Raw genomic sequence first — 16,654 nt, 5'->3', positions numbered from 1 at the left:
TATGTTTTTGTATTTGACTCAATGAATTATATTGCATATAGGATACTTATAAACTACATTTGCAAGATAGATACAAAGTACTATTTTTTTAGGTGCCAATTCATACATTTCTCTCTACAAAGTTGTATGATATGTAAAATATACTTCTCATTTATTCCATTTACCTCTTTATTCCACATTAAACATACCTTTTATGTTTAATTAATTTTTTTATGATAAAATCAAACAAGAAAGATTAATGTCACTCATCTCTCCTCAAGATTTATCAAATACACTTGACCTTTATTAGTTTGAAATTTTACCAAACACCTTTCTTATTTTCGATGAAATGAGAGGTGAATGAAAATAATAAATATAAAATATATGAAAGATATTTGATGAAGTTTCAAACCAATAAAAGTTATATATATTTAGTTAAAACTTTAAGAGAGATAAATGAAATTATCCTAATATGAAAAAATAATTTTTCTTAATACATTTCTGGCATAATGCAATACAATATACAAAATACCTAAACTTTTCAAAAGAATACCTAAACTTTTCTTCAAACTAGATACTATATCTTCGAGCCTTGGGTGCACACTGGTTTTACGTTGTCCAAAACCAGCAATGTCCACTTAGTCTATAGTTTTATCACATTTAATTAATGTTTATTCGAGCTATGGTCATTCTATTATTTAGTGGAGTTAATACCTCAATTTAATTTTTAGATTGTAGCTAGGTAATTAAAATACAATTATTGACATTGATTTTCAAAAATTCAATAATTAAAGATTTTAAAGGCATGGTACTTCAAAAAAAAAAAATCATAAAAAAGCATTTCTACAATCTTCGTGAATGAAACATGTACAAAACTATTCCTAATCCAAAATGTGTACATAATGCTTACTTCTCATTCAAGACCTATTTTATTGTCGGTTTTAAGATTTTCATCATGATAGTTGGATACATCGATTAAGTATCAATAAAAGAAGATAACTTTTTTATGATATTTGATATTACTTTAATCTAGGATTTACCATTCTAATGCTTAAACACACTTATCTCAAAAGTTGCCTTCACCGCATCCATATGTTTGATAATGTTTTTACTTGAAGTTTTTTGGTGAGAGTGTTTTATTTGAAAGTATTTTTAGAAGAATCACTATTAAATATTTCTTCAAAAAACATTATAAGTTATTTTTTAATACTAGAAATGATTTTCAGGTTGTTAAAAATGATTCCTAAATTTTGACAAACACCTAATTATTATTTTTTTAAAAATACTTTTTATATTAAAAATGTTTCCTGAAATCATTATCAAACTAACCTTATATTACTATGTCAAGGTTCAAAACACACTTTCCCAAGTCGATTGGCTATAAGCAATAACACCCCCTAGAGGCTTACAATAAACCTATTCTAATGTTTTATAATGCACCCATCTCGCAGTTTTACTATTCTAGGCCAAGCGATCATCCCAAGGCTTTATAATACTAATATCTCGACACTTATTGTTCTGAGGAGGACATGATGACTTTCCAAAGCTTACTTAAAAAGGTTTGGAAAACACCTATCTTGAGACTTTACCACACACCCATCATAGAGATGTAAACCTGAGACAACTTACAATGAGGTTGTTGAGTTAACCATCTTTGAGAATTACATCACATCCATCCTAATGTTGAAAACTTGGAGTTTACTACCTAGCTAGTGCTTTATAGTACTTCCATCCTAGGATTGAAAACCAGGTACAACACACCTATCTTGAAGCTTATTTTGGGGCTTAGTGTTTATGCTATCATATTAATCCAACGAGTACTATTATCACAAATTTAATATTTGAGAACATGAGGTTCTGGTGACGTGAATCCATAACTTGACACCACTTGCTAAGCTCAAGGGTTTAGTCATCTCATTTTAAAGCAAATTCATTATTAATGTAGGGAGGTAAAACCTTTTTATACATTCAACTTTGCATTATTTCGACTTTTGAGACTTAACATCCTAAGGCTCTACTACACATCAATCCCTTTATGTACCTTATAATCCCCAAGGACTTGGGATAATCATTTTCAAAGAACAATATTATATTGCAAACCTAAGATACTGACATTTATATATGGACATCATTGTGGGCTTCCATGAACAAGGTAATCTCTTATAGCTCAAAAGAGATTGTGCACGTTTAGTTATGACCAAGACAATAATAGTGTATTTTCTAATAGTAGCAAAAAAAAATTAAATTAAATATCATAATTATCAATAACTTAAAAAGGAAAATTGAAAATATCATCCTTAAACATAAAGTTATGTAATAATAATTGTTTTTACTTCTCTTTTAAAACCCTAAATATCCCAAAGTGGGTTTGGAAAATCAATTAAGCCTAAACAGTTTTTGAAACCTATAACCCTAAATGTCCATTAATTTTGGCAACACCACCGCTGTTGACTAGCCTCCATTGTTACACCAATCCGCCTAAATATCCATTAATTACTTGTGCTATGTTTCCATAGTTGAATAAATGAGAAGCAATATTTGAAATATCGGTAAATATGGATATATTTGCATTTGAATTTTACGAATACATAAAAAAAAAAAATCAAACAAATATCGATGGATATTTTAACAAAAATATGAATCAAATAAAAATAATTCAAAATTCATGAAAATATTTAGAAAACTTAAAAAGAAAAAAAAATGATAAAATAAGCAAGAATACAAATATTAAAATTATTTTATAAGTGCAATTGACATAAGTATGATTAAAGATAATATTTATCAATTTTTTATAAAAATCTAGCTTAAATTTCTTTAATATATTTATATTTATTTATTTTAAAAATTAAAAATACTTTTATTAAAACATGTTTTATTATATTTTAAATAAAAAAATTAAATTGATTTATATAAAATATTTTATTTGAAATTTAATTTCTAAAATTTTATTTCCAAATATGTGGTAATAACTTTCTATATTAACATTAATTTATTTAAATAATTAAAAATTATATTAATAATTTATCTTGTCAAATTAATTTTAATTTATAAAATATTAGAACTTCATTATTATTATTATTATATTTTAGCAAATTTTCAATAAATTTATGTTTTTAATATTTTAAAATAAATAAAAAAGATAAAGTGAAAAGAAAATAAAATTTTGATTCAAAGTTAATAAATTATTATTAGATATTACTTCAAATTCATTTCACTTCTTTTAAGGCTTCTATATAAATACTATGTTTGGCTCTCATAAAATATTAAGAAAGGAAAAACAATATTAAGAAAAATGGTTTTCTTATGCTTGATTATATTATATATATACATATATATATATATATATATATATATATATATATATATATTTCTTCCATCCTAAATATATCTTTACACTTTAAAGATTATAAATGTTTTATAAGATAAAAATTGAAAATATTAATATATCTATATTTATCTTTTTCATCATTTAATGTAATAATATTAAAGTTTAAAAAAAATCAAATATTATTAATATGCTAATTATTTATATATTTTTAATTATTATATTTATTTTTAATTTTAATAAAATATAAATTATATATTTATAATGGCATCCCAACATCACATCATGATGATCGACCATAATTGAACCCCGAATACACTAACCAATGAATCATGATCCTTAATATTTCTAGTTCAATTGAGCGATCCAATTATAAAAACATGTTTGTTGCTTGAGGATTGCAGCCTTTATATATATCAAGTACTAAAATGTTTTATTTCATTAGTATTTGAATGCTATCAAATGTGAAACCTGTTTATATTTACACTGCTAAAGGCACCGTGTGATATAACTGAAAGGATCACTGCTGGCCTCCACTTCAAGAAACTTCATTGATGAATCCAACAAACGTGAAGGAGGAATTATTTATTCGAATTTATTTAATTAAAGAAACTTGATTGATGACTCAACAAAATTGAAAATGGAATCAGTGATTGGAATTATTGATATACACACGTTTCTCTCATCATTATGTCACTTTTACTCGTAAAAAGGTTTATCTTTTTTTTATTTTCTTTTTTTCAGAAAAAGTGGGTATGAACCTTTCAATTTTGGAATCAAAGTGGGCATGTGCCCCCAAAGTAAAGAGTATGGGATTTTTTTTATAAGATTACAGTAGTTTTAAAAAATAATTTCAAATCTATTGTAGTTTTATTCAGATAGAAAAGAGAAAATAACTTGTAAGTGAAAATTTGTCTCTTTAAAAGACGATTTTCAAAAAAATAAAAAATAAAAAATTTAAAAAGTGAGAAATCGTCTCTTTAAGAGACGATTAAAAAGAAATAAAATTAAATAAAGTAAGAAATTGTCTCTTAAAGAAACGATTTCCATAAAAAAATATATATATATATATGAGAGAAATTCTCACTTAAAAGGAAAAAAAAAAAAAAAACCAAGTGAATAGTCGATTTCCACACAAAAGTGAGAAGTGGGAAATCGTCTACAATTTCCATACTTTTAAATGTGAGAAATTCTCACTTCAAAAAAAAAAAAAAAAAAAAAAACCTTCAAAAATCCACCTTTTCATTATTTATTCTATTTATACAATAATACAATTATTATAAATATATATATATATATATATATATATATATATATATATATATATTATAAAATTAATTAATTTTATTTACTAAATTTAATATATAAATAACATACTAAATTTAATATAAGATGAATAATCTATTATTTTTTTCTCTTACTTTGGAATTAAAAAAAAACTATTATCAATTCATATGAAAAATGAGTTTTAAAAATAGTTATTATTAATTTATTAAATAGTTATTTAGTATATTATTTTAAAAAAGCCCAAGTGGAAATCATCTCCTCAAGAGACGATTTCCACCCCACCTTTAAAGATGAGAAATTCTCACTTCAAACAAAAAAAAACAAAAACCTTCAAAAATCCATTTTTTTCTCTTACTAAATAACATATTAAATTTATTTATTTATTTATTTATTTTAAGTGAGAATTTCTCACTTTTAAAGGTGGTGTGGAATCTCTCTTGAAGAGACGATTCTGCTTGGGCTTTTTTAAAATAATATACTAAATAATTATTTAATAAATTAATAACAATTATTTTTAAATTTTATTTTTCACATAAATTGATAATAGGTTTTTTTTTTCCAAAGTAAGAGAAAAAAATAGATTATTTATCTTATATTAAATTTAGTATGTTATTTATATATTAAATTTAGTAAATAAAATTAATTAATTTTATAATATATATTTATAATAATTGTATTATTGTATAAATAGAATAAAGAATGAAAAAATGGATTTTTGAAGGGTTTTTTATTTTTTTATTTTTTGAAGTGAGAATTTCTCACTTTTAAAAATATGGAAATCGTCTCTTGAATAGACGATTTCCGATTTTTCAAGTGTTTTTTTTCAATTTAAGTGAAAATTTCTCACTTTTGTTGTCGTCTCTTAAATAGATGATTTCCATTTGGTTTTTTTATTTTTATTTGTATTTTGAGAATTTCTCACATATATGTTTTTTTTTAAATCATCTTTTTAAGAGACGATTTCTCACTTTTTTTTTTTTTTTAAACCGTCTCTTGAAGAGATAATTTCTCATTTCTTAATTTTTTTATTTTTGTGAAAATCATCTCTTGAAGAAATGATTTCTCACTTTTTATATTTTTTATTTTTTATTTTTTTGAAAATCGTCTCTTAAATAGATGATTTTTCACTTATAAAACTACATAGATTTGAAATTATTTTTTCTATTACAATAATTTAGAAATTATTTTTTAAAACAGCCGTGCTCTTATAAAAAATATGTGCTTGTAAAGGAACGACCCTATATGCACTATCAGTATTAGCTCCCCACTGTACTCTCACCACCCCAAAAGACGAATCTCTCTCCTCTTTTTCTGGTTTCTTAAAAGTAGTACTACTGCTGTCGACCAGCTACTTTCTTCGAATTATTGCTACAGAAACACGCTCCGGCGGCCCCACGAGACGACTCTCTCTCTCTATCTCTTCTTTTTCTTTTTTAGTCTTTTCTCTGGTTTAAACTACTAATGCAACCCATTCAAGGGTCACAAAATTATTGCTACAGAAACACGCTTCGGCGGCCCCACGAGACGACTCTCTCTCTATCTCTTCTTTTTCTTTTTTGGTCTTTTCTCTGGTTTAAAACTACTAATGCAACCCATTCAAGGGTCACAAAGTCATCATTCCCACTGCCGTTGGCCACCATCTCCTCTTTTTTTTTTTTTGGTTTTTGGGGCTTTCTGTCTGGTTTCTTAAAAGTAGTAGTACTTCTGCTGTCGACCAGCTACTTTCTTCGAATTATTGCTACAGAAACATGCTCCGGCGGCCCCACGAGACGACTCTCTCTTTCTCTCTTCTTTTTCTTTTTTGGTCTTTTCTCTGGTTTAAAACTACTAATGCAACCCATTCAAGGGTCACAAAGTCATCATTCTCACTGCCGTTGGCCACCATCTCCGGCCATCCACCTTCTCACCAGTACACGACTCCCATCTTCAAGAGCTGAACACCGTGAACAGATCCAACCAACCCACCACCGTCATACTCTGGTACATTTCCCTTCTTATTTTGCTTTCAAACCGACTTCTTTCTTCTTCTTCTTTTTAATTATGCTTTATTTGTTTATCCTTCTGAGAAATTGTTTAAAATTCATGAGACGTTGGATTGCATGGATTGACTCGGAGAATGTTGAGTTCGTTTAACGGCTTAAATTGTATCAAGATCTAGGCTGGTTGAAACAATGCCGACTTTTGTTCTCCTTAAAACTCTATTTCTAACCGTGCGAACATAGGCTTAAGATTCATAACACAGGCTTAAGATGAGGTCTTAAGGTGAACTGATCTGATATTCTGCCTATTATTCTTACTCTGGAATTCCTATGTTTCACCTGAATTCTATTTACACTTGTGAATCCCAACTAGAGACCTCCTTAAAATTTAATTTCCCCACCTATTTGGAAAGAGCTACTATTCCATTGGTCACTTTTCAGTCGAAAGCCTGTAAGTTTCATAGATCACTTTTCTCAGGGTGCTCGTAGATCAGGGAATAAAAAAAACCACTTCTCATTCAGAAGCGGGAAAGGACAGATGAATTAAGCGGTCATCGAGATCTTTATAGAAAATAAAACCTTTTCCAAAAAATTCACACAGTGAACCACCACCTCAGCAATCATAGCCTCACCATTTTGTAACATTTGACATGGCATTATAATCAGGCTTACCATTCTGAGGCTTTTGAGCACTCTAATCCCCTTATGTACCTTACAATCCCAAGGATTTGAGACATTATTTTCAAAGATCTAAAGATATTATGTTGCAGACCTAAGATACCGACATTTGTATATTAGCTTCTATGAACAAGGTAATGATCATCTATGTCTTCATTATGATCAAGACAATAATACCATAATAGGTTGTTTTTTTTAAATATCATAATTATCCATCAATTAAAAAATATGCAATTACAATATCATTTTTAAACATAAAATTATGCAATAGTAATTTTTAAACAAATTATTATTTCCCTTTGATCTTTGAGTTGGTCAATGACACATGAGTTGAGTCTAAGGAGAAAAAGAGGAGCAAGCCATGGAGAATCTGCTTCATCTTTCTGTGCTAATCATCTGTCTAGTCTTGTGAGTTTTTCGAAGTTAAGAAATAATGGTTAGAAGATAAAATGTGGCATAGGAGGATCTGAAAAACAAGAAAATTAACGAGTGAGGTGTGAAAAAGGAAAAAGAAAGCTTAAGCCATATTCAGTGAATATAGTACTGTTCTGTCACTGATGATAGGGAACTTTTCAAGTGAATACACAAGTTCATTATGCATTGGATAGTGCTTAGGGTGCAATTTGCGATGGGTGAGCTCGACTCAATCTAAACTTGATATAATGTTTGGTGGGTTTAGATAATCATTTTTATTATTAGGATTCAGCTTGAGTTAAAGTTTTCAAATCAAGTTCAATTTGGTTTGTGCCTAGGTTAAGATTAAGGTTTGGATAACATAAACCTAATTTGAATCTAATTTTATGTTTTTATAATATTTATAATGTATATTATTTTATATAGTAATATTTGTTTTTTTAGATTTTTAAGAAAAAATATCAAATTAATATTATATATATATAAATTTATTTTTACTTTTTGTTGTTATATATAAATTTTTTCTTATTTACTATTTAATTTCTCATATAAATATATAAAAATTTTATTAAAAAAAATTATAAATGAATTTTGAATTATATAACTCAAAAAATTATTATATTTCCTTGGGTTTAAATAAACCTAATTTGAATTCAATTTAATGTTTTTTAATATTTATAATATATATTATTTGTACAATAATATTCATTTTTTATGTTTTTGTGAAAAATGTTAAATTAATATTATATAATATACATCTTCATTTATATATATATATAACACACAAATTTGTTTTTATATCTAAATTGTCTTATTTTATTATTTAAATTTTCATATAAATATATAGAAATTTTGTTTAAAAAAAGAAGAAAATAAAACATTGTAGAAGGATTTTGAATTATATAACTCGATTAACCTAAAATAAAACTTGACTACCTTGAACTCAAGTGGGTTTAGACAAATGAGGTTGGGTTAAGTTTTGGCTTAATACATTGGGTATGAAGTCAATTTGGGTTAGATTTTGATCAATTGTTTTTTATTCCAATTGAATTTGGGTTAGATATCAACCCATCAATATTGCAGCCATAACAGTGTTCTACAAAATCAAAGGCGAAATTAGCATGTGTTCCTCAACTTGTGATCAAGTCCTACACTCTAGGCTTCTCCCTTACAATTATTAATGTGATTCTACTATTTTTTAACACTTTGAATAATAAAAATTTTCAAGTATTAAAAATGTTATAATTGAAACTCAAAAAATAGATCTAATTATTATAAAAAATAAGAGATGAAAATTGATATATCATGAATTACGACTTTACTATTTCTTTTTTATACACAACTATAATGTTTTAATTTTTTTATTACATAAATAGATTCTAAATTAAGTAACACATAATTAATAATTTAAATTATTTGATGAACCTTTTAATTTTTGAGAATAATTTGAAGTTCAAAAAATTGATTTGATTAGTTATATATTAAATCCAAACATTCTAAAATATTGTGCTTATAATTGATGACTAAATGTGTGCGTGTAATGAAAATTTTTGGTTCATTTACATGTTAAAAAAGCTAAACTTTATTTTATATTCATTTTAAATATGATATTATTAACAATTTGTCATTAAATATTATTATTATTCACTTTTAACAAAAAAGAAAAAGAAATTAATGACTCTTTTACGAAAATGTTAATATCCATATTTTTTTAATACATATTAACATAGTATTTTTTTTTATAAAAAAATATAATTTATTATTTTATTATAATATTACTTTCTTGTTTTACTAAAATCTATTAGTTTTTTAAATTTATTTGTAATTAAAAAACCAATTTTATTTTTAAGAAGACTTGAATTAAATTTAATTAATATTATATAAATTAAAATTTACAATGTTTTTATAAAATCAAAATAGAAAAGGGTTATTTGGTTAAAAGGATCATTTGAAGCCCAATTTTTGAAATCTAACCCTTTACCCTTTTTTGGCCTTATTTTGATAAAAATACCCTTATTATTTTCTTATTAAAATAACCTTTTTTCAATATATATATATATAAATACTTGAAATAGTACAAGACATTTATATCAAAAATATTATTTTGTCCATTTAATTAATTAATTCAATAAAAAAAATCATTTTTTTAAAATAATTTATGGAAACAAGTTTTTGTTTTTTGTTTTTTAAAAACTTGTCAAACACCCTTATTTCTTTTAATAAAATTTTTAAAAATTATTTTTTTATTCTTTAATTTAAAAATAGTTTATAAAAAAAAGTATAAAAAAATGGTGAAACAACCTATCTTTCTAATTTTAAGTGAAAATTGAAGCTATTCATAAGGTGTTTAATAAAATTGAAGATTAAAAATTAAGTGCTAAACTTTAATGCTGAGTTACAAATGTTGGAAGGCTACAAGTGGCAAATGAATGAAAGTGAAAAATGATTGGTATGAATTTAAGAGTTCTATTTCACAAATTTATTCTTTTACTCTTCATTTTTGGCTCTAATATTTTTGAATGTTTAGTTGTTTTCAGTTTGATCTTTTTACAGAGAACAGGCGCGAGAGCAATGCAGATATTCCCAGAAAGTATGCGGAAACTTTGGAATGAATGGGAGCTACGCTTCATGGTTCTACTAAGCCTTTTCCTACAAATCGTCCTAATCATCTTTAGCAAACGACGAAAGTACACAGTCACACCTTGGATCAGAATCCTGATTTGGTCGGCCTACTTGTCCGCAGACTGGGTGGCGACAGTATCCCTCGGTACCCTCTCAAACAGCCAAGGAGATTCGGAAGGGAAACTTCTGGATCCAAACTATACCCTCATGGCATTTTGGGCGCCATTCCTTTCTTGCACCTTGGTGGTCCGGACACTATCACGGCTTATTCCTTAGAAGATAATGAGTTGTGGTTAAGGCACTTGCTTGGACTAGTTGTCCAAGTTGGAGTGGCTTTCTACGTGTTTCTGAGGTCATGGGCAGGAACTCCACTCACATTTCTATCCATCCCAATGTTTGTGGCTGGAATTATCAAGTATGGAGAGAGGACCTGCGTTCTGAGGTCTTCAAGCAAGAATCACTTTAGGGATTCTTTGCTTTCAGTTCCTAATCCTGGACCTGATTATGCTGATTTCATGAAGGAATATTGGGAGGGCAAACTGGAGGTCGCTAAAATGAGCAAAGAAGACATCGTTCAAAAGCCACTTCAATCTACCGTTGGTGATGACATTACTGTTCCTAGTAGAAAATATATTGACAAAGCTTACTTCTTATTCAAGAACCAATTCAAGCATCTATATGCAGACCTCATCCTCAGCTTGGATGACCAAAAAACTAGTGAGGGCATCATCAGGTACATGTCATCCGAAGACGCCTTCAAAGTGGTGGAGATGGAGCTCAATTTTATGTATGATGTGCTATACACCAAGGCAACAGTGATTTATTCTCTACTTGGCATTCTGCTCCGTTCCACCAGCTTCTCCTTCACTATTTCTACTTTAGCGGCCTTCCACTTCTTCATCGATAAGCACGAGTTCTCAAACATTGACATCGACATTACTTACTTATTACTCTTGGAGCTATTTTTCTTGAGGTTATGCCCTCACTAAGCTGATTTTGTCCGACTGGAGCATTGTCTGGTTGAGCAGCAAGATGAACTCCCTGGCTGATTCCATTTACCGAGCCATTACATCTTTTAGATCAGTTATAACCAGTGACAAGAGATGGTCTAGACGCATGGCACAGAACAATTTAATTGATTCTTGCCTCAGAGACAAAACCAAGTTCAATCAGGTTCCCAGGTTCCTTGACATGAACAATTTCTTAGAGAGTTACTGGTACATGACTTGGAGAAGGTGGATGACATGAAGGAACCCATCTTCAGCTTGCTCCTAGAGATGACAAATGATGTCAGGGATCTCAGGTCACTACTCAAACACAGAGGTGATTATGTGATTACAAAAAGGGGGGTTATTGGGACACTTGGTTGGAGTATAGTTGACGTGAATTTGATCACAGCATCCTCTTTGGCATATTGCAACAGATCTCTGTAGCTATTCTGATGATGACCCCAATCCTAAATCAAGATGCAAAATAAGCAAATGCTTGTCTGAGTATATGTTGTATCTGCTAGTCATGTTCAGAGACCAAAAGATTCTTCCAGCAAAGAAGCGAGTCCATATCTAACAGAAATGACGCTTGCAGATTGTTGCTTGAAGTTGAGACAGAAGTTGAGCCCAAAGAGGTGAAAGGAGATAAAAGCAAGTCAGTGTTATTCGAGGCATGTAGGCTTGCCAAGGAGTTGAAATCACTGAATATGGAGATGGGAGAGAAATGGAAGATGGTGAGTGAGGTGTGGGTGGAGATGTTGTGCTATGCTGCCAGTCATTGTGGATGGATTCAACACGGTCAGCAGCTCCGGCGAGGCGGGGAGCTACTCACTCATGTCTGCCTTCTCATGTCCCACCTCGGTTTAAGCGAGCAATTCCAAATACTGGAAGGTGAAACCCTCTTGACCCGGCCCTACCGGTCCCCTCTTACCATCCCCAGGAGCATCTCGGTTTAAGCGAGCAATTCCAAATACTGGAACCTCCCCCTCTTACCCTCTCCAGCTCCTGGGACTTTTGGGAGTCTTTCTCCCCGGCCCCCCCTCCCAACCCCCTATTTCCCTGGGACTTTGATGCCGCTTCTTGATCACGAGGAAGCTTGTAATTGGAACATCTCATTTCTTTCGTGACTGCTCGATGTGGGATGGGATTCAAGAAGGGTGAAGAAATGCCAAAATAAGAATATAGAAAGAAGGCCCAATTCTATGGCCCACACTTCCTCGGCCTTATGTTCCCTCAAGCACTAAACCCGATCACTAAATTGGAAATTTAGGCTTTATTTATTTATTTTAAATAAAAAGTTTCTAAAAACAGATTAGGTCCATAAAACACTCTTTACTTTTCTTTTCTTTTTTTTTCTTCTTTTTTTTTTTTTTTACCTAAAGTGTGATTAGAGAATTTTCAGATTCACATGATGAGGATAGAACCTTCGTCTCGCCTATAAGGAAAGAGGGGGTTGGGCACAAAAAAAAAGTAATTTAACATATTTCTAAATGCTTCAAAATAACAAGATTTAATATAATAACAAAAGTTTATAATAAATATGTTTGATTACTAACAAAGTGTTGAAAATTATCTAGATTAAGTCATATTAATTATTTAGTGGTTTTTATGTGATACATTTATGAATTTGTAATTGAATCCAATGTTTGATTATTTAGATTAATTCTTTAATTTTTGGATTTTTAATTTAGGGAAAAACATCACCACCTAACATTTGATTTTTCAAAATTAATTAAAATTATTAACTCTAGTGGATATTTAGATGCATTTGAATTATAGTCTAGAATTTTAATTATAGAAATTTCACTAAATTGGAAATTTTGTAATAAATTCACTTATAATATAATTTTTTTTATTATAATTTTATTGAGAATTGGATGAGTTACGACATCATGTAGTTAAATTTCGGTTTTTATTTTGGAACTTTCTGGATATATTTTAAATTCTTTTCTTATCAAACCAAGAGATTTTTATAATATTTGATTTGTTTTATTTAGTAAGAATTCATTAAATAAATTTTAAATTTACTTGAAAATAAGAGAACAAAATGGGGACAAAAAAACAACTTATCTTAGTCATATTCAATCTTTTTTAATGATAATTTTACTAATATATGATAAATTATTTCTCACCTAAATTGCATACAAAATTTTTAAGATTGAATTTTATTTTATTTTAATTTTTTAAATGAGAAATTGGGTGTAAGTGTAATTGTAGTTACCGAATGGCTACAACTGCCCAAAAAATGAAATGCAAGCAAAACAAAGGAACGAGAAAATTCCAAATAAGGGAGTCCATATCTAACAGAAATGAAAATTTTCTAGACTAAGTTGTATTAATTACTTAGTGGTTTTTATGTGACATACATCTTTAAATTTATGAATTTGTGATTGAAAGTATATTTGATTATTCAAATTAATTCTTTAATTTTTGGTCTTTTAATTTAGGGAAAAAAATTACCTCCTAAATTTGGATTTTTAAAAATTAATTAAAATTATTAACTCTAGTGGATATTTAGCCCAATTTGAATTATTCTCTACAATTTTAATTGACAGTTGATTTTTTTAATTGTATTATAATGAGCTAAACTTAAAATTTTATAATAAATTCATTTATAATAATAAAAAAAATTAATTATAATTTTATTGACAATTGGATGATTTATGATATCATGTAATTAAACGTCAATTTTAATTTCATTTTGGAAGTTTGTAGATTTATTTTAAATTCATTTCTTATCAAATTAAGTGATTTTTTTTGTTAGTAAGAATTCATTAAATAAATTCTAAATTTACTTCAAAAATAAGAGAACAAAATGAGGGGAAAAAAACAATTTATCTTAGTCTATCTTAGTCATACTCATTCTTTTTTTAATGACAATTTTACTAATATATGATAAATTATTTTTCATCTAAATTGCATAGAAAAATTTTAAATTTTAATTTAATTTAATTTTAATTGAGAAATTGGGTTTAAATGTTATTGTAGTTACCAAAATTGTAAGAAACACAGAGGAGAAAATTAGAAGAAAACTGAGGAAAGAAGGTGACAAAAAAATTGAATATATAATAGGTGAAGCAGAGTATGTCTGTCTCTCGAAAATTTGAACTCAACTCCATCACTCCAACTTTCAAAACCCCTCACCATCTCCAATTAAGTTTGGCAGATCTCCACAGTTATCAATGGTGGGATCAAGGCCCACAGTGGTGTTTCAACTTTCAATGGTCTTCCTTTCACAATTAATTTAGAAAGAATCATATTTTTATTTTTTATTTTTTTATGAATAAAAGTTAATTAACACCTCTTTCTAAATAATGCATGTGAAGTCTCTTTAGCCTAATTTTCTCAAAATGATTTAACCTAGGCAATACAAATCCACTATAAAGTCTTCCGATCTTAGTCACATTATTCTTAACATAATCCGAATTTTATTTTGTTAATTTTTTATTTTTTTTTTCCTTGAAAAAATGAGACGTTTTCTCATGACATATTTTAATAATTTTTATTTGTTTTTTAAATGATATTTTTTAAAAATAATTCTAAAAAATGGATAATAATTGAAAATAAAGCCGGCAGATAAAACTTAATTTTAAAAAATATTTAAAAATATACAAAATAAATTAAAAATATTTAAAGTTCTCAAATAAATTTTTATTTTAGAAAATATCAAGGAAATATTCTTAAAAATTGCTTTTTTTATATAGTTGTTTCAAATAAAAAATAAAGAAAATTACCAAAAAGACCTTAAACTATATAAATCTATAAATGTTTTACTCACATGATCATCTTAAAATAATAGGTTTAAATAAATTATGGAAATATGGAAAGATTTGTTAACAACACCGGTAGCTCAGTTGGTCCGGCCTTGGGTTTGCTCCCCAATGGTCACTAGTTCGAGTAGATCATACGAAAAACTAGGTGATTTCTGAAGGTTGAAGGGAATTATATGAGACGATTACACATGCAGCCACACAGAAGCATATAGTTTGAGGTAATTAAGCTTACCAATTTGTTTGGAGTGTAGATGAGATAGAATTTGATCACAACACATTTCTTCATATATTATATATATGCCACACGTATCTTTTCTCTGCCTACTATTGTAAGTTTGTGATAGTTAAATAATGATTAGGGAATAAATATGGCACTGGAGAATCTGAAAAAACTGCAAGTGAATTAATCTCATAATTACGTAGTGAGAAGAGGCAGGCAATGGAGATTTTCTCAAAGGTGCAAAAACTTTGGGACGAATGGGATATCCGTGTGATGGTTTTATTCAGTCTGTTGCTACAAATTATGCTCGTCATCTCTGGCAACCAACGAAAACGTATAGCTGGAAGCTGGATCAGGATTCTAATTTGGCTGCCATACTTGTTAGCAGACTTGATGGCAAACTGTTTCGCTTGGTACTCTCTCCAGAAGCTCCCCGGATCCAAACTATTCGCTCATGGCATTTTGGGCACCCTTCCTTCTCCTCCACCTTGGTGGGCTGGATAGCATCACTGCCTACTCCTTACAGGACAGCGAGTTGGGGCGGAGGCACTTGCTTGGACTAGTCGTCCAAGTTGGAGCGGCTGGTTGTGTTTCTAAGGTACTGGATAGGAACTGGACTCACTTTTCTGTTCATTCTAATGTTTATTGCTGGAATGATCAAGTATGGAGAGAGGACCTGGGTTCTCAGGTCTGCAAGCAGCAAGCAATTCAGAGACTCCTTGCTCCGACCCCCTGATCCTGGACCTGATTATGATAAATTCATGGAGGATTATAGTTCAAGAAAACGAGAGGATGTGGGATTTCAGGTGGCGATTAAATGTCCCCTTCCACCACCTACTGTCGGTGATGACATTACTATATATTCCTGATGCAAAATATATTCATAAACCTTACTTCTTATTCGAGGGGCACTTCAGGCATCTATATGCAGACCTCATCCTCAGCTTGGATAAACAAAAAATCAGTGACAGCATCATCAGGTGCTTGCCATCTGAAGATGCCTTCGAAGTGGTAGAGATGGAGCTCGGTTTTATGCATGTATGATGTGCTCCACACCAAGGCAGCAGTGGCTTATTCTGAACTAGGCCTTCTGCTCCGCTCCACAAGCTTCTTCTCCATAATTTTTACTTTAGTGGCCTTCTGCTTCTTCATTGATAAGCACGAGTTCTCAAACATTGACATCGGCATAACTTACACGTTACTGTTTGGAGCTATTGTTCTTGAGATTTATATATGCTCTCATTATGCTGATTTTGTCCCACTGGACCATTTTCTGGTTGAGCAGTAAGAGGAACCCCCTGGCTGATTCCATTGGTCGAGCCATCTCCTCTTTTCGATCAGTTGTATCCAGTGACAGGAGGTGGTCTAGAGGCATCGCACAGAACAAC

At 29.2% G+C, this 16,654-nt stretch overlaps 1 protein-coding gene across 1 annotated transcript; it reads left to right on the top strand.

Moving 5' to 3' along the window:
- The first annotated feature begins 6,271 nt into the window (after positions 1 to 6,271).
- LOC117922382 lies at positions 6,272 to 10,560 on the top strand. The gene is made up of 2 exons (XM_034840521.1): positions 6,272 to 6,571; positions 10,216 to 10,560. The coding sequence occupies exons 1-2, from the start codon at positions 6,422 to 6,424 to the stop codon at positions 10,558 to 10,560; spliced, it is 495 nt and encodes a 164-aa protein (XP_034696412.1). The 5' UTR covers positions 6,272 to 6,421.
- Positions 10,561 to 16,654: the final 6,094 nt, after the last annotated feature.

This window comes from Vitis riparia, chromosome 9, assembly GCF_004353265.1.
Source record: "Vitis riparia cultivar Riparia Gloire de Montpellier isolate 1030 chromosome 9, EGFV_Vit.rip_1.0, whole genome shotgun sequence".
Lineage (NCBI taxonomy): Eukaryota > Viridiplantae > Streptophyta > Magnoliopsida > Vitales > Vitaceae > Vitis > Vitis riparia.
The sequence above is the reverse complement of the archived record's forward strand: the minus strand, read 5'-3'. Positions and strand labels throughout refer to the sequence as shown.